General features: G+C 38.6%; 2 protein-coding genes across 4 annotated transcripts; one reads left to right on the top strand and one right to left on the bottom strand.

Moving 5' to 3' along the window:
- Nucleotides 1–332: 332 nt before the first annotated feature.
- On the bottom strand, nt 333–7,624 carry LOC111334520 (uncharacterized). Of its 2 annotated transcripts, XM_022940277.2 has the most exons (6): nt 7,470–7,624; nt 7,258–7,368; nt 6,977–7,110; nt 5,313–5,895; nt 5,054–5,104; nt 333–1,487 (listed from the first exon to the last, which is right to left on the bottom strand). In XM_022940277.2, exons 2-6 carry the CDS (start codon nt 7,330–7,332, stop codon nt 372–374), a joined length of 1,959 nt encoding a protein of 652 aa, XP_022796012.2. In that variant the 5' UTR covers nt 7,333–7,368; nt 7,470–7,624; the 3' UTR covers nt 333–371. The 2 variants fall into 2 exon arrangements, with proteins under 2 accessions (XP_022796012.2, XP_088595330.1); XM_088739204.1 differs by having other exon boundaries at nt 7,258–7,624.
- A 139-nt stretch (nt 7,625–7,763) lies between these two features.
- On the top strand, nt 7,764–25,332 carry LOC111334523 (mitogen-activated protein kinase kinase kinase 1-like). Of its 2 annotated transcripts, XM_088738318.1 has the most exons (17): nt 7,764–7,959; nt 8,044–8,146; nt 9,743–9,817; nt 11,448–11,690; nt 13,109–13,222; nt 13,624–13,888; nt 14,366–14,459; nt 15,087–15,216; nt 16,775–16,978; nt 17,213–17,334; nt 17,864–18,875; nt 19,469–19,612; nt 19,984–20,146; nt 21,255–21,386; nt 22,240–22,382; nt 22,710–22,841; nt 23,215–25,332. In XM_088738318.1, the coding sequence occupies exons 1-17, from the start codon at nt 7,832–7,834 to the stop codon at nt 23,359–23,361; spliced, it is 3,351 nt and encodes a 1,116-aa protein (XP_088594444.1). In that variant the 5' UTR covers nt 7,764–7,831; the 3' UTR covers nt 23,362–25,332. The 2 variants fall into 2 exon arrangements, with proteins under 2 accessions (XP_088594444.1, XP_088594445.1); XM_088738319.1 differs by lacking the exon at nt 9,743–9,817.
- Nucleotides 25,333–25,701: the final 369 nt, after the last annotated feature.

Here is a 25,701-nt window from a genome sequence, read left to right as displayed (position 1 = left end):
GTTAAAATAAGTGAGGAGAATTTGCTACCTTTCTATAATCAAAAAATGGATAGATATTCTAGTCTTCTCGGATAAGGACGAATAAACCGTAGGCCCCGTCTCCTGCAGGGTTAGGGGACGTTAATTTCCCACGCACGAGATAACTGCGTGGTGGATGTCCTCCCCTGGGGTGGGAATTGGCCCTGAAAAGCCCCTACGGGGAGTGGTCAACTAACGAATACATGTATTTGATCTCGAATATAACTGTCTCAGAGCAAGTAGGCCCAAGTCTTCATTTTGTTAGTTTTATCTAGTCAGGAGAAAACGAAAAAACAAAAATGACACCAAAAGAATTTAAATAGTTAACAAACGGTCTTTATTGAACAAAATAATTACTTTGTATGCTTTTTCAAGTACAAGTGTTGAATTTCCAACTGCAATTCACGATTTTGTTGAGCAAGATCTTCGCGAATTTTTTTCCTTAGAGCCACAACGGCTTGGGCGGGGGGCAGATCTTTAGGCAACTCTAAAGAAGACTCTGACACAAAGACGACGGGTGAAGGCGGCCTGTGCGGCTTCCTCTGAAGAGCTGTGGACGATTTCGAGCGAAGAGTTTCATTTCCAGTCCTTAGTGTGGTTCTAGAAACTGGTGCAGACCGTAGAGCGTTTTTGAGTGAAACACGCCTCGGAATGGTCTTTTCAGATGTCTGTGGAGTGATGTCTACAAAAACTGCTGTGCAACTTTCGCTTTCGACGAGATATTCCTCGCTTTCCCCAGGACTAACGCTGGCACTGAGTAAAGCAGAGTTCTCTGGTTCATCGCTTAGTCTGCTTTCCATGTTTGAGTCGCTCCTGCTTTCTGTGAAATCACCTTGTGTCGGGATTGTGATCGTTATAGGCATACAACTTGAAAATTTGGATTCTGCCTGAAATCTTGGAGTGGACGGTGGAGTAGGAGGTGCAGAGTGCCGTCGTCGCATTTTCCTATCGCCCGCCATTACATCACTACCTTGTCCTCTAGATCCTCCTTGACTAGTTTTTGGACGAACTCTATGTTCTAAACCAACTTCTTCAGATTCGTTAGTTTTAGAAATAATTGCAACATCTTTAGTTTTTCTATCAACTTTTTCTCCCCTATCATTTCCTTGTGGATTTCTTGTTGTTTTCTTTCCCGTAACTCTTTCATCTTCGAAGCTAACCTTTTTTGAAACCATCTCTTCATTATGTTGCGCAGACTCTTCAGCATTATTTTTTCCATCGCGCTTCGTACGATCTGTACTTTCCTCACTGACTTTCACCCATTCATCAGTTCTGTTATCCTCGATTTCCACAGCAGTGATGCATTTGTCTTTTGCGGAAACTAAGTTCCTTCGATCGGGATATACCCAGCGTGTTTCCAAACTAAGTTTGTAAGCAGGTGAAAGATAATTTTCCTCTTTTCGTTGAGAGTTATTTCTTTGCTGCGCTCTTTTCTCGTGGAAAGTGACTGAATGTGATTCATACAAGCCCTATGAAAAACACAAAACAATCAAGTGAATGAAGACCTTACGAGGATAAGTGCAATTTATAACTCAGACTCTTTCCACTATCTCGACAAGGGACTAGGTTTTTAACTTTAACCTTCTGGTCATTTCTCCTGGAGCCAGGAATAGTAAAATTCACTCTTTTAGCATTAAAATTAAATTTGTTTTGGCAAATTTAGCTTCTCATAATTCTATGATCTGTTTTCCGCGTTCTTATCCTAAAAAATATACTGAATGTCAGACAACTCGCCCCCTGGACAATTAGCCCCTGACGATTAGCCCCCAGTCTTTATGTAAAGGAGAACTTACGTTCATCTTTCGGTCATTGACTTTTATGAGTTTGTGGCTCCTAATGGAGGTTTTTTTGCAAATGGTTATTATCATTATCAAAATTTACTTAATTTTTACTTAATTTAATTTACATGGGTTGCACGAGGTGAGCACAGGCCTCCAGAAATTTTTTTGAATTCCTTTGGTCGTCTTCATATTGAATCCAGAAGAGTCTTCTCTGTGTTGTTCGTTTAGTTCACCGCTGATGTCTCTTCAGCTTTTTGTCTAAAACCAGACGGATCTGCATGTTGACCAATGTAGCTTCCCGGTAAGTACCTGGATCAGGATGTACAGGGGCAGCTGTGATCAGTTGTTGCTGAATAAGCTAATACTAGTATCCACAATTGAAGGATCCCTTTTATACAAATCCCGAGGATCAAGATTTTTACTTCGAACGAAACACGCCATTTGATTGGAGGAATCGTTAAGTTAAGAAAACAATGAGCAATGAATTGGGATGAATGAAATGTCTCACGTCAAATTTACATAAGTTCGCACATTGCGCGTGGGTTTGAAATAAACAACAAGGAATAAAATTTCGCACCCTGCGCATGGGTTTGAAATAAGCAAACAAAAATGATCAAACGTTCGCACATTGCGCATGGATTTTCAATAAACAAATAAATAATAATTAGTAAAAGTTCGTACAATGCGCGTGGCGAGTTTGAAATACGCCCCCCATTGACATTAACAAGTAGTCGCCAATAAGTTAAGTTTCGAAGTTTCGTTCTTGGTTTCTTTCCTTTCCTATTTAAGTTCTCGAAATAAACAACATGACGAAGAAACATTTGTAAAATATGTAAACAGAAGGAGCACAGTTCACTTTTGTAAAATATACGTTATAATTCGATACGCGTGGCAGAGAAACGTTCGTAAGAAGCAAATAACATGAACATTGTTTATTTCAAAATACATGATAGGGAAACGTTCTCAAAGTAAACACCAAGAGCATAGTTTATTTCAAGTATGGTGGGTTGGGGGCTAATAGTCCAGAGACAGGGGGCTAATAGTCCAGAGACAGGGGGCTAATCGTCCAAAGATTGGGGGCTAATCGTCTGGAGCTAATTGTCCAGGGGGCGAGTTGTCCGGATACCAATATACTAATCTATACTACGGATTCGAAGTACTTGACCTTTAAAAAAGATTGCAGGTAAGATATCCTGAAGATGCAGCTGTGCCAAACATTTTAAACTTTCCATACTTTTAAGTGCTTAACTTCTCGTAGCACTGTTTAAATGCTTTATTTTTGAGTTCGATCATGACCGTACATTTGTAGTTGCATGGCTCAGCTACTGCGTGTCTCCAGGCGCGTAGCGTGGTCATTCTTTCAAGTACGCACAAGTACATATGATCTAGAAACCTAAGTAAACTGAGCGAAAAATACTGCGTTCTTTATTTCTTGTTTGAATTAGTTGTGTGAATACAAGCAAAGAACAAAGCGTCTTGCCCTTATTTTGAGCAAACTTGGCGAAAACACAACATTGTTTTCAAATTTTTCTGGTCACTTCAAGTAAGCACGTGCGTATATGCGTATAGGACGCTACGCGCCTGGTCTCGTATTTAGCAACACGCATTACGCGCGCGTGACACGCATGTAGGTGCTGCAGTACAAGTGGGCCGTTATGTGAACATTTTTGTAAATTGTAAGGCACACACAATGCGTTATTGTTGACCTTGACCTCATAATAGTCCATTTTACATTTGCTTGCTTGGTTGCCAAGCCTTTGAACAGGTGTGAGGCTAAGGGTGACCTTGTTATGATGCAAACGTGGCTGCTTTTTGGTCAGTTACTTTGTTATCATGATGCTAACTAGATACTGGTCTCTATCACAACAAGGTCACCTTCAGCCTCACTCCAAATCAAAGGCTTGGCAACTAAGCACACAACTGTAAAATGGTCTATTGGTAAAAAAATGCTTGACAAAGATTACAGAAGTGTGGTTACAATGTTTTAGTGATTACATCATGTATTTAACTTGTTCACTTGCAGTGTTTTATTTTATATTTGGTGCATTATATAATAAATTTCATAATTTAACATTTACCTTTAAATAGATTTAAGGTGATGTTGTACTTTCATCAATTGAAAGAGTTCTTTTGGCAAACACCTGATGCATCACAATGTAAGGAAAGAACATAATTTGTTTCATTATAGAAAGCAGGGTGATGATGTAACTAATGGGCTACTTTATTTTAAAGTTTAAAAAATTGGTCTATTATTCTTTACTCTTATCAAATTGAAAATAATTCTCTATATTTTAACATGATACTTTATGCTTTCAAAGAGCTGCATTGGGTCTTCTGCCAAAGGGCCTTCCAAGTAACTCTTGAATAGAAAATTAGTCAGCGGCATTAGTTTTAACTTGATTTATGCAGATGTAGAAGGTGTAGTCGAAATCCACAAATCCAAGAAACTTGCACCTTTACTAGTTATTTGCTAAAAGCCAATGTACATAAACAAGTTAAATATACAGAACAGGAAAGCAAAACGAAATACAAATAAAACAGGCAAAATGACGGACAAAATAACGAAACTTACAAGATTATGTGGCGATTACGACAACTAAAACATAATGACAACGGCGACAAGAAAACTATGGTAGAAGAAGCTATACCAAACAATAGGAACAATACATAAAAAATGAACACGAAAATATGAAAGGTGACGTAACCAAAAATGACTGGCGAACCTGATAAAAAAGCAAATATGCACGAAACTGAAAACGAAAAACAATGTTCAAAAGGCGTTAAATTGTAACCGAAGGTGAGGCATCATGACTACAGAAAGTATTAGATCATCAAGAGTCACATTCAATATGAGTCTTCTAACAAACAGAATCTTAACTGTATTCTTAGACTATGAGCATCCCTCCTTTTCAACAAAGTCCAATGCGAAAAAAAAATTAAGAAAAAAAAATTAAGAAAAAATTGATGTTTGCATGTCACAGGGAGGTCTTGGAGTGACCTCAATGCACCGCAGGAGCTCAACTAGTAAGACACTCAAAGAACTCTTGTGGTGCATTGACATCACTCCAAGAGGCTCCCTGTGGTGCATTGACATCAATTTGTTTTTCGACTCATACAAGGGACTTTGCTGAAAGAAGGGAATTCATGCTGATAGGTGTTGCATCCTATCCTTCTTAACCAACTCCTTTTGTACCCAGGAATACCTTTATATTTTTTTCAAAATTTTTAGAATTTTTTTACATTGTGTCATGTACCTTTGATGAGGAATCCTTCACTGATTGTAAAGCTGATGAAACGACACACGCCTAGAAAAGGAACAACTGTTTATCAATCAAGAAATTATGCCCATCCAGTAATTTGACATAGAGATTGGGAAAAGTCTGTACTCAAGTTAAGTAACTACTCAAGAGTAGAGAATTCACAAGACTCGCCAACTAGCAGAAGGGCAAATTGTCTAGATTTATCTACAGCCGGCTAATATGTACTAACAATGAACAAACAGATGGGACTCACATTATGCCAATTCAGCTGCTCCTCCCAGTTCAATGGAGCTGTTCGTTTCTTCCCTTGTTTTGTATTTCCATCATCCGTTTCAGGTTTAAATTCCACTTTCTTTTCAGTTCTTACCATACCATTTTGTCCCACCCGTACTGGCAAATTATGTCTCAAAGGATTAGGCACACTCTCTCCTTTCTTTCTATCCACAGAGAAGCAAACTGGCTCTTTATTCTTCTCATCACAAACAATAATATCAATCACACCAAAGCTTGTTTCTTGAGGGAAGTTAAACCAAGCAGTTGGTTTATATTCTGACTCTTTTCCACTGTACTTGCCAAAAAATGACACAGTATGGGGAGCATGGTCATTACATACTTTTCGATCCTCTTCTGTTTCATCAGCTATTGAGCTGCTTGGATAAGATTTAATTTTCCTCCTCGACGCTCGGACTCTTTGTTCATTTGGAGCTGATTTTGTAGAGGATGGTTTGTGTACTTTTTCTCTTTGTATTTTATTTTGATGTTCTGATGTTAAGGATCTTGACGTAGTTGAAACAGATGTTGAAACAGTTCTTGAGGACAGAGTTGAACTTAGTGGCCTAAAATGGTGCAAAGATTTGTAATTCTTGTCACTTTCGTCATATTGCTCGAAGGGGTGAAATGTTGCTACGTAAAATATTAATTATTAAGCTCAATTTGCGACAGGCAAGCCTAGTCAGGAAAACAGGCAACATTTTCATTAGATTTCTTTGTTATGGTTTGAGGTTAATTGCAAGATACAAGTGGTCCATTAGCCTGGCTGCTGTAGCATGGTTCAGTATGAAGCACTAGAGTTAATGTTTAGCCGTTTTGAATCAGAGGAGGGAGAAGTTGATCCATCAAGGGTAATGCCCCATCTGTCCCCCAACCCACCCCAGCATTTCTTCTGGTTTCCCTGACAGTTTGCTGTCACTAATCTGTGCTGCTTTGTGGTGAGAGCCACAACCAGTTACAAGACTTGTAACCATGACAATAGAAAATTGCTCACCATGCAATCTCACACAATGTATTTCCCCCCCCCCCCCCCTTTGCAATCTTGGTAGCTAAGCAGTACCTTGTAAATAACTTTAATGAACAACATTGAATTGGGGAAGGGGGTAAACTTCTAGTTTTTCACACAAATTTCTTCTTTGCCACCTGAGTCAATAAATCCACTTTTTGCTCAAGGTGTCTCAACATTTTTTCAACTAGTTGTAGAAGCAGAACTAGTCAGGAGAATTTAGTCTTAGTCCAAAATAATATACTCTAGCTGATTAACTTCGAATTCCCTGTTCTCATAACCTGTTTACAATATAACTTATTAGAATTTCAAGGAGAAATTACATGTTCATCTCCTCTGGAAGTTTAAAGGTAAAGTGTCTTACTAATGAGCGCAATACCATGACCCAACCCAAACATAAATGCATTCTTTACGAGCGAATTCGACCCATATGGAGAATAGCTTTCATAAAAGATAAACAATGATCAACAGATCTGTGATTCTCAACTCAAACCCGTCATTTTTCGTCAATCTCCCTTTGAAAAAACTCAAGATAAGAATCGGCAATGTAATCCATAGTGACTCTCGAATTTACCATGCTTTACTTAACTAATCCGTAAATAAATTTTCATCTGAGCGAATTCTAGCTAAGAATCTGTTACCTGATACTAGATCGACAACTATGTGTCCCCTTCTGACTGCACGAAGGAGATTCTTCGTCGATGTATCGCAACGATCGTTCGGCTTTTTCTCTCGCGGCTTTCAATTTGGCTTCAATACCAGCGCGAAAACGCCCCTGAATGTTTGTAATAAACATAATAAACAAACTGTGCGAGGTAAACAACAGTCGATAATTAACTCAATTGAGGTAACAGGAAGTTATAATTTAGAAAGCAGAAATTTACTATAACTTCGCGATATAACAAATGCTGAGTAAGTTTACCTTTGAATGTTTGGAGAAGATCCTATCGGAAATCTTGTCCAGATCATTTAGAGTTTGAATACATCTAGATGCCATCGGTTTCCAGAACGGAACAACGCAGATTTTGCGTTACTAAAAATTTGCATACAAACGTTAAAATCCAGATAAAATGGATCAGCTTTCAGCAGCTGCGTACATTTCGCAAGACTGTGGAAAATCGGCCCGAAACTAACCTTTACAACCTGAATAGATGTTTTAAATATTATCTGCAAAATACAAAGAACAATAAAATTTGTTGTAAACACTAGCCGCTGATCGAAATTCGGAAATAAACCATCGTTGCCTTGAAGATTGTTTTCACCGCCATGACAACGTGGAAATGAGGTGAAAATTTCGTTGTGCAATCACATACCATATTTGGTTGAAGGTAGGCGGGAAGGCTTGACAATTCAAATTTCTCCCTCTTGATTGGTCAAAAATGACGTAGTGCTTTTGCTTTGTTCTCCCGCCACACAGTCGAATTCCTTCCAAAGGAACGACAATCACGCAACGAGGGAGGGTTCTAAAAATATTGACCGGAGGTTCGTAGGGATTTATGGCTGCCCAGAGTCCTACGGATGGAGTTCTTCCGCCATGGAAGAAAGGTGGGAAGGAAGGGAAAGAGATGTCAAGATCTGAAGACGAGAAAAAGCCCACAGCAACAAAAATTACAGAATCGGCAAAGTGAGTTCGCGATTCTTAATCGATCTTCTCTGGCTCCTGATAAACCGGTCCTAGCTTGAAATCAATTGCTATCTTTATCATCAGGCCCATTTTAGAGGAACAAGCGCTACTCAGAGAAAGGCTGAAGAATTTTACGACGTGGAAGAAAGATAAAGACTTGAGTTTGAAGAGGAAAACACAACCCATGGTAAGCTCAAGTTGCAAGTCTCTACTAAACTGTCAGGTGTCATTCATGCAGAGTAGGACTCAGTATATTGGCTCATTTGATCAGAGTTTTCATCAATTCAACTTAGATCGTATCTTTATTTCACAATATTTCGCTGTCAAAATGTACAGTTTACTGTACATCAATGCTAGTGTTTCTATCTTTCATCACGCCTTCCGGCCATCGACGGTTTATCCATTTGTTGATGTTTTTGTTGACGTGTTCTAAAAATATGTTCACGTACGTAATACGCGATTAGGGTGGCAGTCATATGTATATTTTACTTGGTAATGTCGAAATACATGTTTCACAAAAATAAATTTAGAAGATTAAGCTCGATCCCGTTTGAATAGTTATTGACGTCCGTAGAGAGAGATCTAGTGTACGAAGTCTAAGTTTTCGCCGTCATAGAGTTAAAATGATTTTTTTCAAGATCCGGGTTCTCGTTTTGTCTGTCAGATTGCCCTTATATCGCTTTAGAATCTGAATGAAATCTAACATGTTTGAAATTCAGGCTTAGGTGTTTGATCTTTATTTCCAATTGGAATGTTGTGTATTTTTCTTTCATCCTATTCAAATAAACCGTTTTTAATGTTTAATGAGAATGTATTTTAAACAATTATGTGATCTATGTTTGTCAGCTGATTTTTTTATTTATTTTTTATTTTTTTATCGATTTCGTGTTTAAGTGTTGAGGCAATTCTCAGATGTTTTTGTATAAATTGATCACGAATTTCACCATGCTATGAACAGAGTTTGAAATTGTCCTGGAATAGGTGTAAAAAATTCTTATTGTTGTATTTTGATAAGTTTTGTCATGAACTTTGCCAAATGCATCTTTATTGTAGCAGTGAAAGTGTACAAATGTTTAAATTTGTCTACAATTAACAATTATTCGCCGAAGGCGAGGTGAATATCGTAGAATAATCCCCAAGACGAAGTCGAGGGGATTATTCGACAGTATTCACCGAACCTGAGGTGAATAATTGTTTTAGTATAATTTCAGAGCTGAACAACAGAGAAATTTCTAAAATCAAAACATTTTAGTTTAACATTTTGTATAAACCGTGCGGAGTGGTTTATATAGCATCATATAAGGAACCGCTCGACCAATCAGATTGCTGGAAACTCTTTGTTCAGCTCTGAAATTATACTAATTTGAATTACAAAACACTGTTAATTTTGTGTGTGTGTGTGTGTGGAGCTTAACTAGAAAGTTGAATTTAATGGACCAGTTATATATAGGTATTAGTAGGGATAGTGACCATCTTTGCTGTTTTTACTGATGTAGAAAGAATGGAGAGTCATTGTAGGAGATTCTTTGTTACCAAATAGACACTTAAAAAGCATCATTTTGGTCCAATGCTCCATTCACATAGAACACCAATAAATTTGAATACATGCATTCTGAAAAAAAAATTCTCTTTAAAATATACTGAACTGCTTCTCTAACTGCTTTGTTAACCTAAAATAAAGTTTTCACGATTGTTTTTCTGACAAAAATTTAATGCTACAGTACTGCAAGGAAGTTTTCTTGTGTACATGTAATTCTAAATTGAGTATTTCTTCCCTTGCTAGGTGGCCAGGCCTCCTTCACCAGGGACGTCAGCCAATACTAGTGCCAGGCCCCAAGTAGCTCAGTTTGGAACAGTTGTCAGTATCATTTTATAACATTGGTTATACACAATACACTTTTCTTTTGATTTTCCTTTTGGTTAATTTAAACAAATAAACAAAAAAACTGGTATGGGTTACACCATTGTTAAATTATGGGAATTGTAGAATATTGGAGATGCTATGATAGGGAGGTTATGAGGACTTCCTAAAATTTAGTTGTCATTAGATTAATTTAGAATAGGCCATTCACATAGAGCACCAATAAATTTAAATACATGCATTCTGAAAAATAAATTCCCTTCAAAAGATACTGAACTGCTTCTCTAACTGCTTTGTTAACCTAAAATAAAGTTTTCACGATTGTTTCTCTGACAAAAATTTAATGCTACAGTACTGCAAGGAAGAGTTTTCTTGTATACATGTAATTCTAAATTGAGTATTTCTTCCCTTGCATTAAATTATGGGAATTTTAAAATATTGGAGATGCTATAATAGGGAGGTTAGGAGGACTTCCTAAAATTTAGTTATCATTAGATTAATTTAGAATAGGCCATACACATAGAACACCAATAAATTTAAATACATGCATTCTGAAAAAAAATTCCCTTTAAAATATACTGAACTGCTTCTCTGAACTGCTTCTTCTTCTTCTGAAAATCAGACCTGAAAAAAATCATTTGAAAGACAGCAAGGTTTGTATCATAACAAGGTCACCCCTAGCCTCACTCCCATTCAAAAGCTTGGCAACCAAGCACATAACTGTAAAATGGACTATTGTGTAATTGTGGGAAATTCCATTTGTAAACTTCATTTCAGTTTGACAACCATTTGCTGTTTGCATTAAATATTAAAAAATTAACCCTTTAATAGTGAAAAGTATCTAATTTCTCCCAAGAGTATCATCCCTGGATCAAACATTAAAGACATGAGAATAAATAGGTGTTGTTAACCAAGCATGGAGATGGCTGGATATTGGCTAAGTTCTTTTTTTGCATTTTTATGGACCGAGATGAAGTTGAGGTGCATAAAAATGCAAAAAAAGAACAAAGCTAACATCCAGCCATCTTGACCAAACAAGCTAGGTTAATAAACAATTTATTACATTGCAAAAAGATTTCGTTCTATTAAGAATTAGGAATGACTTGTTCATTTCGAGAGTCGGGAAAGAAAGCCAACTGTGTTTATAACACAAAAAAATCACAAGAGTCGTCTCTGTTTTCTTTGTTTTGACTATCTTCTGCCACTTTTTGCATTTCCATGGCCGATATTGTACAAGAATTACAAATGTGGTTCTAATTGAATTTTTTTCATGCACGGGATCGATACGGGTAATCCCAAGCAGGCAAGATGGACCCGTCTTGCCCACTCAGGTAGCCAATTAGAACACAGGATTTGCTAAATCTTGCCCACGGATAATCCCGAGCAGGCAAGATGGACCCATCTTGCCCACTCAGGTAGCCAATCAGAACACAGGATTTGCTACATCTTGCCCACATGCACTGTGAGTGATGCAATAAAAGAAATTATAGCATACTCTTGAAGCTCATGATTGTTAGAAAAATTCTCCTTTAATTATCATAGGAAGTGTGTAGAGAACAATATCGAGAACATGCCTACTGATGTCTTGGTGTGAAGTATTAAATCTCTCTTTTTTTTTTCTTTACAGCCAGTGAAGGTGCCATCCCCTCCAACACGTCGACGCACCCCTGGTAATTCCCCTTCTAACTCTTTATCATTCTCCTTTCCGCGGAGTTCATCACCAGTCTATGATGCACCTAACGAAGTCAAGCGCAAGGTTGAAAAAGCAATGAGAGCAAGACTCTACCTTTTGCAGCAGACTGGACCCAACTCATTTTTGATTGGTGGAGATTCACCTGATCATAAATTCCGTGTAATGATTGGACCACAGGTATGCTGGATTTGCTATATTATTTTCCACGTGTTCTCTTGAGTAACCCTTTAACTCCCAGACTTGATTAAAGTGCAACTTCTCAATACAATATCCATACATTATCCAGCAAACAGATAATGAGAATACTCAAACTTATTAGTAGGTTTAATTGTATCTAACACCAATCAATCAATCAATCAATCAATTTATTATGTGCATACATAAAAGAAGCATCGGAGGTTATCCCTATCGAGGACACTCCCTACATAAAATATAAAATATATATACTATAATGTAAAATTTAAGAGTCATTAAGAATTAGGTTAAAGAAATATCTGTATATATATAATGTGTGGTAGGCAGAAAAAAACAACTACATATACATCCCTACAGACCTGTTTCGTGGAGGAGATTTAATGGCAGAATAATGCAGTACCGTCGCTTAGATACTTAAAATCCCCTGATGAGTGGGCAACCATGAAACAGGTCTGCAGGGATTTGTATGTAGTTGTTTTTTTTCTGCCTACCACACATTATACCCACTCTACTATTTGTATCGAGCACTGTTTCACGGACACCAAGTTTAATCCCTCTGTATATATGCATATTTTACGAAATTTTACAGTACTTTTTAAGTTTACTATGAAAAATGTTAAAAACCTGTCCGTGCACCATCTCTTTAGGAAGAGCATTCCACTGTTTTATAATTCTAACAAAGAATGAGTGCAAAAAAACAATTTACTCTAGCTAATGGCTGTCTTAATTTAATTGAATGGTTTGATCTAATAATTTACATGAAAATATGTACATGTAGCAGCTAATTTCAAAGAGGGAAGAATTAATCAGATCCAGGGAGCTAAAAGGTCAACATAACTGCAACCAGAACAAGGTGGTAGTAAACAGCATCCAGCAATAAGTCCTTTTCCCTCCTGTCTTTGTGTTCTGCTCTGCTGTTTTCATAACAGTACTTTGAATACCTGACTGAATACTCAGAACATGCCAAAAGTTACTTGACAATGTCTGACTGTGATGGTATATACTGCAGGGATAAGTCATTGTCAGCGTCGTTGATGCATGGGGTAAATTGATTACCATTTCCCAAGGCAAGTCACAGGCTTTCTGAAGGTTATTGTGTCAGAAATCTGGAATGAATGGCTCTTAACAACGTTCAATGAAAAACAAAGTTTTATATTTAATAAGTCATCCAAGCTAAATTTAGTCACCTGGGACTTGCTTTCAGAATGAAAAGAAAAGTCTGTGAATTTCTTTTTCTTGTTATCATGTTGGTTAGTTTCACCTGAAAACATGAATGTATAGCTTTACAATATCCAGCCTGAGTTACAAGTCTCTTTTCGACAAAATAATTATATGTTGTTCTTAGTTCTAATCTTTACATTACATGATGTTAATGAAAAGCTGTATCGTTTATTTTTCAGAGTTGTACATGTACAAGGCCACATTGTGTACATCTTCTTTTTGTGATGCTTAGAGTCTTCAAACTCAAAGAAAATGATCCTCTGTTATGGACTCAAAAGTTAAAGAACTTTGAGGTACATGTTTGTACAAATTAAACTGAAGGTTGAAATCTTACCTGTCAAGCCGTTCTTCAAGCTGTTGTGACTGTTTCTGAATCCCCTAATTTTTTTACAACTCAAAGGTAATAAAAAAATTATGCTTCACATAAGGGCATATGCTTCATATACAGTGTATAAAGCTCACAATTTTTCCTTAATGCAAGGCTGATTTTGTTGGGAAAATAAGGCTCCATGCTTGAGGTGTCTTGATGAGTTTTACCTTGCTTTTAGAACTTCTTAGTATTAAGCCAATATGAAATTAATTGAAGCATGATTTTCTTGAACTTGTGACATGCACTTAGCAGCCCTAGTTCTATGAAATTAAAGTTGGTCTAAGCGAGGTTGACATAAGTTTTTTTACTCCAAACTCTTGCCAGGTGGAGAAGTTACTCTCTAAGTTCCATGCTAGGGTGAAGTCACGTTTACAAAAAGACATGAATGCACAGAAAACGTCTCGAGCCAAGGGACAGAGGAATACACCACCATCGACACCATGTACAAACAATCTGGGAGGGTTACCCCATGTACGTGAAGATGAAGAAGTGTGTCCCATTTGTTTGTTGGAAATGGTGGAAGGTGAAAGTTTAACAAGTTGTCAAGATGGTTGCCATAACAGACTTCATCAGCATTGCATGGAAATATGTAAGTGTGGCTCAAACAGTTAACTAAATCAAATAGATTTATAGGTTTAGAAGTTTCCAACATTGTGTCAACTTGAAGGCAAAGATGAAGACAGCTGATTGAAATGTAGACATTGTGGTTTAATGACCAAAATGTTGTTAACTGGGACATTAATTAATGACAGTATTTAGATGGAAAAATGTGGACAAAATAGAGAGGAAACTATTGATCTCAAAGTGAGAGTAGCAACCTCGTGAAACATCACTCATGCACGGGTGTTTTCTTCTCCAACAAGTTGCCTCTTTCTCCTTGGCTGTCAGAGTTAATTAATTTAGCCTCAACATGTCCTGTGAATCTCCAAAAATAAACTCTCTATTCTAAAGAGAGTGGTTCAGCATGTTGTATGAATATTACTTAAACTACCCAGGGATAATCTGCAACACTGTGGGATAGTTGGCTCATTCGAGTTCATTAATGCAACCTTACACACTTTAACAGGGGCTGCTGAATGCAAGAGACAACGTGAAGCTTTGTTCTGTCCGCTGTGTCGCAAGATTTGGTCATCACCTTCAAATATCTGTAGCCCTAAAAGGTATTGTTGGTGTTTTCACTCTCTCTCTTTTTTCGTTTTTGTTTTTGAGACATAACACTTCAGGATTACCAGACATACTGTAATATGCTTTCATAAGTCCCATAACATCAGCAGAGAATCCATGATCTAGATAGTCAGAGAAAGCAGTGGCCTGGCCGTTGGGGCAGCTAAACCCCTGGTTACAACATTATTGTACCTTTTGGCTTCCAAACTGTATAACAGTGCTTATGACTGTTTGTGGGAGTACATTTCTACACTATCTCCTTGTTTGTGCCCTTCCCAAACACCTGCTCTACCCATATCAATCCTTATACACTGCATTGGTTTATGAAAAAGAAATTTCTCCCAACAATATCCATACTCTTATACATTTTCAACAAAAAAGTTGACGAAGAAAAAGAAAACTTTTTTCAACCAGAGGATATTGTTTGATTGAACTGAAAATTCTCCAAGTGGAAACAATATGATAAGGACGTAAAGCAGACAGTGCATAGAACTGACACTTACACATAAATCTTGGGAGTGTAAGAAATATTAAGTCTTTTAGAATGACATGTAATATAAATGTGATCGTTTTGACTGTTGTCATAGGTATTCACTGTAACAATTGTTTTTTTTTTTCACTAGATCTCCAGATCACAGTATACGAACTGAACTTCCCAGTGTTCCAGCACCCTTAGACCCAGAGGAGATCACTCTCCCACACTCAAACCCAGTACCGGCAGCACAGGTGGAACTAGCAAAACCATGGATTGAGGTGAATTGTGAAATAGATTGAGTTGCTCAGATTCCTCAATATAGTCCATTTTACAGTTGTGTGCTTGGTTGCCAAGCCTTTGAATGGGAGTGAGGCTAGAGATGACCTTGTTATGATACAAACCTTGCTGCCTTTCAAATGTAAATCACATTGTTATCATGCTAACTAGATACAGGTGTCTATCACAACAAGGTCATCTTTAGCCTCACTCTGAATCAAAGGCTTGGCAACTAAGTACACAACTGTAAAATGGCCTATTATATTTTGCAAATTTTTTAACTGACATTCGATCACTCCTAATATCTTGATTGTAAATTTCCTGTACAGGGTTTGCCACAGTCAGGGAAAAACAAAAGTCAGGGAAAATCTTAGTTCTCATCAAAGTCAGTGAAAATAGTCAGGGAATTTTGTTTTGAGGGTTCCACATAGGTGTCGATCGAGTGTAGCAAATCGGATAGAAAGCTTAAAAGCTATGGAGAAATGTAAAAGTGGATTTGGCCTGTTTGATAATTAATTTAATTCAAGGTCAGTGAAAAATGTTTTCAGGTCAGTGAAAAGTCAGGGAATTTTTTGGGTTCTAATGAGTGGCAACCCTGCTGGCTATATGGTCTTAGATCAACTAGTAATATCCTAGTTTATATTTATCTTCTTTCTCATCTGTTTCCTGTTTGATATTTTATTATTATTGTAAGGAAAATGATTTCCTGATCACTCTTGATTATCAAATGGTATGAGACTTTTTTCTGACATTGATGTGCTGTAATCAACAAACCTGCCTGAATGACTGTACATTATTAGTGAAACTGACTTCCAAAATAATTCAAACTTTCAGGCAAAAGGTCACATTTTAGACTTAAAACAGTAAGAAGTGTCACATACAGCCTCCCAGTTAGCTCAATTGGTTAGAGCGCTGGCTTGTGTTGTGTGGGAGGTCAAGGGTTTGAGCCCTGGCCGGACCGATACTCATGGTCTTAAAATAAGTGAGGAGAATTTGCTACCTTTCTATAATCAAGAAATGGATAGATATTCTAGTCTTCTCGGATAAGGACGAATAAACCATATGCCCCGTTTCCTGCAGGGCTAGGGGTGGAAGACGTTAATTTCCCATGCATGAGATTACTGTGTTGTGGATGTCCTCCCTTGTGGTGGGATGGGTGGGAATTGGCCCTGAAAAGCCCCCATGGGGAGTGGTCAACTAACGTATGAATGTATGTACGTATGTATTGGCCCTAATAAACCCCCATGAGTGACCAAGACAGAATTTCTCCTTACATTATTAATGCAAGATCAATAATTAATCAATTGTTAGTTGATCCAATACCAAATTACGAGAACTAGAATTGTTAGAAATGTATGGCAGACATGTAAGGTGAATTACTAATTAGATCTTGGGAGTGAGAGGGTTAAAAACAGTCCTTTGCTGTAGAATCATGCATATGTTACTGCCAAAAAGACATCACTAAACCCAGAAACATTGATGAAAAACTGATTCAGTCCAGCTGAAAATCTTTGTGGCATGGTCTCACATCTTTTCTTTCTTTTTTGTACATGAACGTAGGCATTTGGAGAAAATCTTGTGTGCTGTTTATTCTCCCGTGAATGGAATGTGAGAGAAACAGCTCTTCGCCGTCTAAGTAAGGACATAAATGCAATATTTATAGAAGGAAGCAGCTCACAAAACATGGCTGCCTTTGAAGCCTGTTGCTCTCTGTTGTCTATGATGTGTGGGGACCCTGTGTACCGAGTCTATGTGGCTGCACTGGTAAGCATCTTTACTTTGTTATAGAGCAGCACCCCTGCGAAAAATGAAGTGAATCCAGTGTTCTGAGTGGCTACCTGAGGGGGGGCATCTTGACCTCACGCTTGGTCAACAATGCATGTATCTTTTAAATATGACATCAAAAGTGTAATGAATGTTTCTCAAAGTACTTTTTCACTGAAAACATGAGTAGACTATTATTTATCTTTGTTCATTTTTCGTGTCAATTTCTTTCAGAGAACTCTTCGGGTATTGGTGATGCATATGTCGTACTCAAACCAACAAGAGAAACATCATCTTCAGAAATGTTTGTTTAATGTGATTGAAGCTGTTTTAGCCAAGTGTGCTGACTCCAACAGGTGAGCATTCTGAGAATTTCATGTTAAATCAATGTATATCTCTTACCCGATATATTTTGCTATTCTTGTCACTTGCTCTGCTCAACAATATGTTGATATATTAAGGACACATCACGTATTCATAAATGAAAGATGTAGCAGTCTCCGTTTTTGCAACATCTGTATTCTTCCAAACTACGAGCGGTCCCACCTTTTCGGATAAGTCCGTTGCACGAGTGGCAAAAAATATCAGGGAAAAAAAAATGCTGTAAGCGCGCCACGGAAACTCTTAGAACTACGCCGATGCGCCGCCGGAACTCCACGAGTGAGGCACTCGAAACTTTTCGTAAAAGAGTGACTGCTCGTAGTCTAACACGTTAGTGTCATGAGAATAAAGAAAATGATCGCAAACTCAAGAAACTCCTGATTGTAAAACAAATTCTCCCTGTAAGCACCGTTTAAAATGTATAGAGAACAGTATGGAGGATTTTCATGGATGTACGCCGTAAAGAGTTAATCACTGAAACTGTGGCTTTCTTAATCATTGCAGGCGGATTAGCGCTTTGTCGATCCAAGTTCTTTTGGAACTCTGTAAGGATGAAAACGGAGATCTGGCGCTTGGCAAGATGCTCGGTGCAGAACGTGAGCCGCAGCCATTGGGAGGCTTAAACTTCATTTTATCCTGTATACTAAGGACTGCAGCTGAATATTCAACGTGGCCTTGGTGGCTTGGGCGGCTCTTGTTTTTGCGGAAATTAATGGAGGAATATGTCACAGAGTTTGAGCTTACAGATGATTGTGTTGCTGTTCAAATGGACACAGTTGGTGTTCTTGTACAGGGCAGAGGGAACAATGCCAGTGAAGATCCGAGTGAAATTTATCAAAGCAATGTCCGTCGGTTGATGTCGGTGTTGAAGTTTACCATGCAAGCTGCCAACTGTTCACATAGCAAGGTCAGCAAACTGGCCATTGCTGTTCTTATGTTTTGTATGTCGTTATCTTCTTGTGTACCTTCAGCTCAACAACATATCAAGAAAGTGGTTTCCAAACTGAAGCCTTCTCAACGCAGTTCGCTCAACCGTCAGTTTCAAGCAATACCAAGGGCTGGCGTGACTACAGTGAATCGCAGTGACTCTGTTTTTACTCGTGAATCTCAAACAAACATGGATCCACCATCTTCTACCTCTAGTAACCGCGACTCAGCCATTGGAAGCTTGCCTTCAGCAATGTCCGATGACGAGACAGATAATTTTTCAGAGTCAGAGCTTCTTCAAGCTATTGTAGACAACTTTGAGAGGCCACAGTCCTTGTGTTTATCACCTTCATGTACCTTTTCCCCCAGTGAAGAAGTTGATCTTAATTGGTCCAGATCTCTGGAGGACTCCCCAAGGATGCCTCCAGTAAAGTTGGCTGTTGGTAAGAAGTGCCAGGAAATCATCGAGCAGGAGGAAGCAGAAGCTATTGCTAAAGCCATGGCCGTCTCCTCTCTTGACTCTGGGCCGTCAAGGATACCAAGCTTGGATTCTGGTGACGAGATGGTCATCATCTTTACTCAGCCAGAGGTGTGTTAGTCTGTTAATTGTTTTCCTATATGCAATTGATAGAGCACTTTCTTAATTGAACTGGAAGTAAAACTTTTTCAGCAATTAGACTGGCCAATCAGTACTACGGTTTAGGAAGTAATCCCAGCGACCAACCAGAACAAAGGTTTACATTATCATCACCCAATGAGAACTAAAATTGAAAACAACTGAACCACGTAAACCGCGGGAAAACGCGGGTGACCTAGAGGATGACGCAAGTTTTCTGAACCAATCACATAGCAAAGTTAAGTAAAACCATTGCAAAAACGGATTCCTTAAAACACTCAATTGACAATTGCTCGTTGAATTTTCTTTGCGTCAGTCCTTAACCACATGTGAGAATTAGCAAGGACTGATGAAGCTTTCGCTTTTGTAGTACACCATGTTGATTCATACCCAATTATCTGTCGTTTCTAGAAATCAATCAGAGATGAAAAAGTGCAATCAAAGATATCTCAACCTTTTTTCCGAGTTTGGGGGCAAGAAAGAGATTCTCCCCCCATAGTTAATTGATATGTTACTGATTTGCCCTTTGAGATATAGACTTCACTTGTGTCTCATCTGTTTTACAGTCCCTGGAAAAGGCAGTTAATTCTAAACACCTTTACCTGGAAGGAGTTCATTGGAAGAAAGGAGAACTGTTAGGGACTGGGGCCTACTCATCTTGTTATGCTGTCAGAGATCTTATGAGTGGGTCCCTTATGGCTGTCAAACAGGTACATGTACTTTAATCTCTTGGTTGAATTCAAAATTCTCCTTTGTAGCTGCTATACACCGGTGGATTTTCTTGTGAATTCGTTAGGAGAATTTGGTGCGCTCAGCGACTTTTCCTGCAAAACCACACAATTATTCTGCTCAAGTGTATTTTTCAATCGAATGTCGAAAAAGCAAAGGCAATCGACAACGGTGACCAATCAGAAGAAAAGTTTTGCTTTATTATTAGCCAATGAGAACTCAAAGTTAAAGCAAATAAACGGCTCGAAGCGCGGGAAAACGCGTGGTTGTTTTTAGTTTTGCATCTGATTGGTTGAGAGGATGGCGCGAGTTTTCCCAACGCTCAACTGAAGATTGTTTTATCCTTTATTAGGTTTCCTTTTGCCGCAATTCAGTGGAGGAACAGACCAAGGTCACACAGACCATTGAAGACGAGATCTCTCTGTTGGGAAGACTGCAGCACCCATACCTCATAAAATGCCTTGGTGCAACGAAACACGCTGGTCACTTCAACATCTTCCTGGAGTGGATGGCTGGTAAGATCTATTATCTGATTTTCATTTTGCCCCGCGAACAATCTCGTTGTGGTAGAGAATTTTGCGTCCCTTCTCAGCGAGGTTAGCTCAAGGGTTTCTATTTTCTTGTGCCATATATTTTTTTGTCACTGTGAGAACTTGTAGCTGGTGTGCCTGATCCTGGCTGGATTAGTGGTTTGTGTTCACGAAAAAAACACTCTGATTTCAAAATCACAGTGCCTCTCTCCACCCAGAAGTAAAAATGGGTAACGGCGAATTGTTAAAGAAAGTTAACGCAGTGTCGAGGGATGAGGGTAAACCGCGATAAGAACGATCTAGTCAGCTGCTTCACGAGGAGAAGCAAAGTCATTTGTCGCTTCATCTTATGGAAACCAGGTTAAGTTCTAGTAATGTGTGTCACTGGTCTGAGGTACAGACTTATCCAGTGACGGGGGGGGGGGGGGAGGGGAGAGTTGCAGGTTATAAGGTATTGAGTACTTTGCGTTTCGTTCCAAACCTCTCGCGGCTTTACCATTTGTTGTCTATACTCAGTCACTTGACGTTTCAAAGCGCACTCAAAACTGACAGTAACGCAGGCTGGGTATGAGTAATTAATAATGGTAATTGCACTGAGTGGAGTGCAATTTGGGCTGAAGTCATACGCGTGATTTCAAAATCGAACGAGCGCGCAGCGCGAGTTCAATTTAAAATCACAAGTATGATTTCAGACCAAAATTGCGCGACACGAGGTTCAATTACCACTTTATTACATCCATTTTGAAATCGTTAGTCAATTCAAGTATTCAATTAGTCAATTCAAGTATTTTAGTGATGCAGTACTAAGCCGGTTTTTAAATAAATAGCGGAACCGGAAACGCTTTTACATCTTATTTTGTGTGCAAAACAGAAAGACTGACGTCATGTGTCAAAAACTCAGTCAAGCGTAAAATGATGCGATTTAGAGCAAAAAATTGGTGCGATTTGGGAATAAATCGCACCAATTAGAGCCAATCAGATTACAGGGACCACCAGTGATTTCAAAATGGATGTAATGAAGTCTAGAAGACCTTGACAACTGATGGGAGTTTTTTTTCTCTGACTTCTTTTCTTTTATTACGTTGTCTTGTAGGGGGATCAATCACAAACCTGCTTAAAAAATATGGGCCGTTTGATGAGGGGATTGTAATCAGTTACACCATGCAGATTTTTCAGGGACTGGGATACTTGCACCAGAATCAAGTCGTTCATAGAGATATCAAAGGTAAATGAACAGGCTGAGACCAATAACGACCACATAAAAACCATACTTATGACCATGGTCAGTCAGAACAACGCCATGGGTGAGTACCGTTAACCTTTGAACTCCCAAGATCCGATTGGTGTTTTTCCGCCTAGCTGCTACACATTTCCATGTAAATTAATTTTGAGAATTTGGCGTTAGATCAAGACAACAACGTCTATCTAATAACTTTGAGTATTCAGGGCCCGCGGAGCGGATTTTCAAATGGGGGGGCCGGGGGGGACTAATGCGAACGCGTTAGCGTGAGCCAACTTGGGGGATCCGGGGGCATGCTCCCCCGGGAAAATTTGAAATTAAAGCCTTCTGAAATGGCTAGAAATGGATCTAAAACTGCCAAAAGTGAAGTTAATTTTTAATTCTTATAAAACAATGAGTAACAAACTGGCCTTCACGTTTGACCAAATTTAAATGAATAGACTAACTTCTAAGTAACAAAAAAAAAAGTGATTTAATCAGCCAAGAAAGTGGGGGGGCTAAAGCCCCCCCCAGCCCCACCCCCTGCGCGGTCTTCTCATCACCCGTTTGCTGGATATTGTATGGATGTCATAGGGAGAAGTTGCATGTCAATCACTTCTGGGTAAAGGTAGAACCAATACACAATGAAAAAATTGCTCAAAGGAGATGCTTATTTCTAAGCTACTGGACATTAACACTTCTGTCCGCGGGAGGCTGTTTAAGAGGGATTTTACAACTGATTGTTAAAAGGACAAGAAGTTGGACGTTATCTTTTCCAGATTTTTAATTGTTAACTTGTATGCCTTTTATTGAGTTGTCGTGTCTTATGAACTGTTATGATTTATTTTCGGTGTCACAGGGGCAAACATCTTGGTGGATTCAACAGGCAAGAATATAAGAATAGCAGACTTTGGTGCTGCGGCGAGATTAGCAACACAGTTAACAGGGGCTGGCGAATTTCAAGGCCAGTTGCTTGGAACGGTTGCCTTTATGGCTCCTGAGGTATGTGTGTTCGGCAAACATGATTGAAGTTGTTCAGCGTTGATGTCAGGGAATGAATTTTTTTTTCGGTTTATCAGTTGGGTTGATAATGTAAATTGGCCACCGTAAAGAGTATCTTAAACTGACGTTTCGAGCGTTCGCCCTTCGTCGGAGCGACTAACTTGTGGGACCTTGGGTATAGCAAGTTCCAGGGTGAGCTCTTACTTTCCAGCTACTCTCAGCGCTTCAGAAAAAACTTTGCTTTAGTTTCCGATTTTCCCAAAGAAAGATCGTAATTCTGAATGATTTTCCAAAGGTAGTTAGTGATTAATTGTTTACTTCTTCAAGGTCCTCCGTGGAGAGAGCTATGGACGAAGCTGTGATGTGTGGAGTGTAGGATGTGTCATTATAGAAATGGTCACTGGAAAACCACCATGGAACGCCCATGAACATTCCAACCACTTGGCACTTATCTTCAAGGTAGGATGGCGTCATACTACACCATTTGCTTATGCAGTACTATTCTCGTGTACGTTAACCGAAAAGCGCACATACTACGCTTATGAATATAGGCGTTTGTGCGTATAAATATAAGTACATGTGCGTATAAATTGTTCATATACGAACTTATAACGTGTCAGCCACGCAGGCGATAAGTTGCGTTTGTTTCTATCGGTGTACGCGTATACATGAGCGTTAAGAATACTACCTTTGAGTTTTTGCCTTTTTATCAGTAGCCTCAACTAAAAGTGCATAAACGTGTCGTAGAATGGTGAATATCGCATGCTTTTTTTTTGTTTTGTTTTTAATTTTTGAGGACATACCTTGATCTTCATGGTGTTTTTCCTCTCAGATCGCAATGGCCGAGTCTCCACCCGATATACCCGACTACCTCAACCCAGCTCTTCGAGATGTGTTGTTAAGATGCTTTGAATCGAAGCAAGGAGACAGACCACCTGCTACAGAACTCCTCAGACATCCACTCTTCACTCAAATGTGAAAGCTACCAGCTATTCTTTTTTTTATTTGAATGTAGTCAACTTGATTTACTCAAGTGGAGCTTTAAGCCTTGTTAACGCTGCGTACTTGTTACAAACCCGACTGGTTACCGAAGAGCAATTCCCCAAAATATCTTTCGGCCGACTGTTGGCGAACGAAACACAGAAAACACAACGAAAACACAACAGAAACACAACGAAAACACGGGCTCGTGCAATTTTGTGAGTCTTTGAAAAAATATACTAAACTCTTCCAATTTCAACGGAACGAAATGTGTCAGTCAGATACTACACATCAAGTTCACATAAATGAAGATCGATATGGCCAATAATGCCTCGCACTCGAAATTTACCTCTATCCCGTGGTGTTCGTCAAAATTCATTTTGAGGTAATTGTGAAAGTTCAAACTTACCAAGATGACAGTCTATTTACTCGTTTCTGAATTTGTTTTCATTATATCGGCCAACTGTCGGTGAACAGTTGGCCGACAGATATTCTGGGGAGCTCTTCTTCAATTTTGCCTGATCAAGAGTCAGGTAAATTTTCCCCGAAGGCCATGACATCACGTGTGACGACAGCATATCTGAAGACAGAGTTGGATCTAGAAATTTTTGATAGAGACTTCCACTCTTTGATTCTGAAAACACAGTTTTTTTTCTTACACTAGAGCCTGAATGAGCTTGAAAATATCTCGAGGTTAGAAAGTTTTACTACGAATTAAGCATCAATGTACCGCCTCCCGGTTAGCTCAATGGATAGAGCGCTGGACTGCTGTGGCCAAGGTCTTAAAATAATTGAGAAGAATATGCTACCTTTCTGTAACATCAAGAAATGGTTAGATATTCTAGTCTTCTCGGATAGGGACGAATAAATGGCGGTCAGGGGTAGGGTAGGGGTAGGAGACGTTAATTTCCCACGCACGAAATTACTGTGTGATGGATGTCCTCCCCTGGGGTGGGATGGGTGGGATTTATTGGGTGGACTACTCGCATGGTTCGCATATGTTCCGTTTTAGTCCTACCCTACTGCGGTAATGCATTGAAAGTGATTAGAAAAAGAAAAATATGCGATCCTGTTGTTAAAGGAATCTTTTTTTTTTTTTCAAATGAAAAGTCTAAGTACCCACAATTCTTATTGGAAGGAGGTCCGACCTCCACTCCCAACTCCCGACCTTCCCTTGGATCCACCACTGTTTTTCGTTTGCTTAAGGCAGTTATTTTATGTTTGTATTCGTGAATATTCGTATAAGAAAGAAAACAAACTAACAAACAAAATGCAAGAATCCAGTCATGAAGGAAAGTCACCTCTATCTTGTCCCTTACACTTTTACTTTTTAATTAATTAGCCATATTACAATTTAAACCAAACTCCCAAAACCTGATAAGTTTGTATATTCTCATAACCCTTCTTTAGGGAAATCTATTCATATGGTAGGGAGATTTTACATTTTAATCCTTTGTAGGATTTGAAAGGTTCACCAAAAGGCAATTTTTCAAGATTGTTATTATCGAAAAATCTATTTTGATGGTACTTTCATCGTTAAGAATATCGTACAATTTTACTCACTCAACAAACTCTCGTGTGGCATGTTTTTTCTCGACTGATTTGTACATGTTGTAATCAGATTTCTATGGTCAGCGTCCGTGATGTTCAACAGACAGTTTTAAAAACTCCATTTTATAGATTGTAAATCTCAGCCGTTTGTATTTTTACATAAGTTTTTAAGAAAACCAAGAGTAGTTGAAATCAAAACGTTTGTAATTTAGTGTTAGTCATTCTCTGTAGAAGAATCTGCAAGCTTCTTTGGCAGAGGTAGATCGCCAATGCGGCGTAGACGTTGTGTAGCACCGTTTCAAAAAGCAGGTCTTTCTTCCTTGAGCAGTATTACACAATTCATATATTTTCAAGGAATATGTACGAACAGTTTGGTTGAAACATGACTTGCGTTGTCTGAATAAAGACTTTGAACTGAGTTCCTGTCTCTTTTCTGAGAAGGGCATAAAGTTATACAAAGTTAGTAACTGAAACATTTTGGTATTCTATATACAAGGCCCAAAATTAGGAAAAAATTATTAAAATGTTTCAACCAAACGTTTTCGGCTGTTTGCCATCATCAGGGTTGGTTTTCAACATTTTGGTTTTCACTACTTTGTTTCGTCTTAGGAAGAGTCACCCCGAAATTATGAATGGCAGAGGAAAAAAGAACTTTCCTTTTTCTATTTTTTCGTTTATTTCTTTTGTGACCGTACTGATCTACCAGCAGTTGGATGGCCGCTTTCAAACTAATGGTTCTGAGGTAGAAAAGCACACACGAGGTGAGCATGAAGGGTGATTCCCGCGC

This window comes from Stylophora pistillata, chromosome 11, assembly GCF_964205215.1.
Source record: "Stylophora pistillata chromosome 11, jaStyPist1.2, whole genome shotgun sequence".
Lineage (NCBI taxonomy): Eukaryota > Metazoa > Cnidaria > Anthozoa > Scleractinia > Pocilloporidae > Stylophora > Stylophora pistillata.
Note: the sequence above shows the minus strand (reverse complement) of the source record. Positions and strands in the feature narration are given on the sequence as shown.

Excerpts from the sequence above, each read along its gene's own strand:
- LOC111334520 (XM_088739204.1), bottom strand. The coding sequence starts at position 7,332 with ATGGCATCTAGATGTATTCAAACTCTAAATGATCTGGACAAGATTTCC. Across the intron at positions 5,896-6,976 it reads AGTTGTCGATCTAGTATCAG|GCCACTAAGTTCAACTCTGT; the intron begins GTAACAGATTCT and ends GCACCATTTTAG. Across the intron at positions 1,488-5,053 it reads TGAAGGATTCCTCATCAAAG|GGCTTGTATGAATCACATTC; the intron begins GTACATGACACA and ends TGTTTTTCATAG.
- LOC111334523 (XM_088738318.1), top strand. The coding sequence starts at position 7,832 with ATGGCTGCCCAGAGTCCTACGGATGGAGTTCTTCCGCCATGGAAGAAA. Across the intron at positions 14,460-15,086 it reads AATATCTGTAGCCCTAAAAG|ATCTCCAGATCACAGTATAC; the intron begins GTATTGTTGGTG and ends TTTTTTCACTAG. Across the intron at positions 20,147-21,254 it reads CTTCCTGGAGTGGATGGCTG|GGGGATCAATCACAAACCTG; the intron begins GTAAGATCTATT and ends GTTGTCTTGTAG.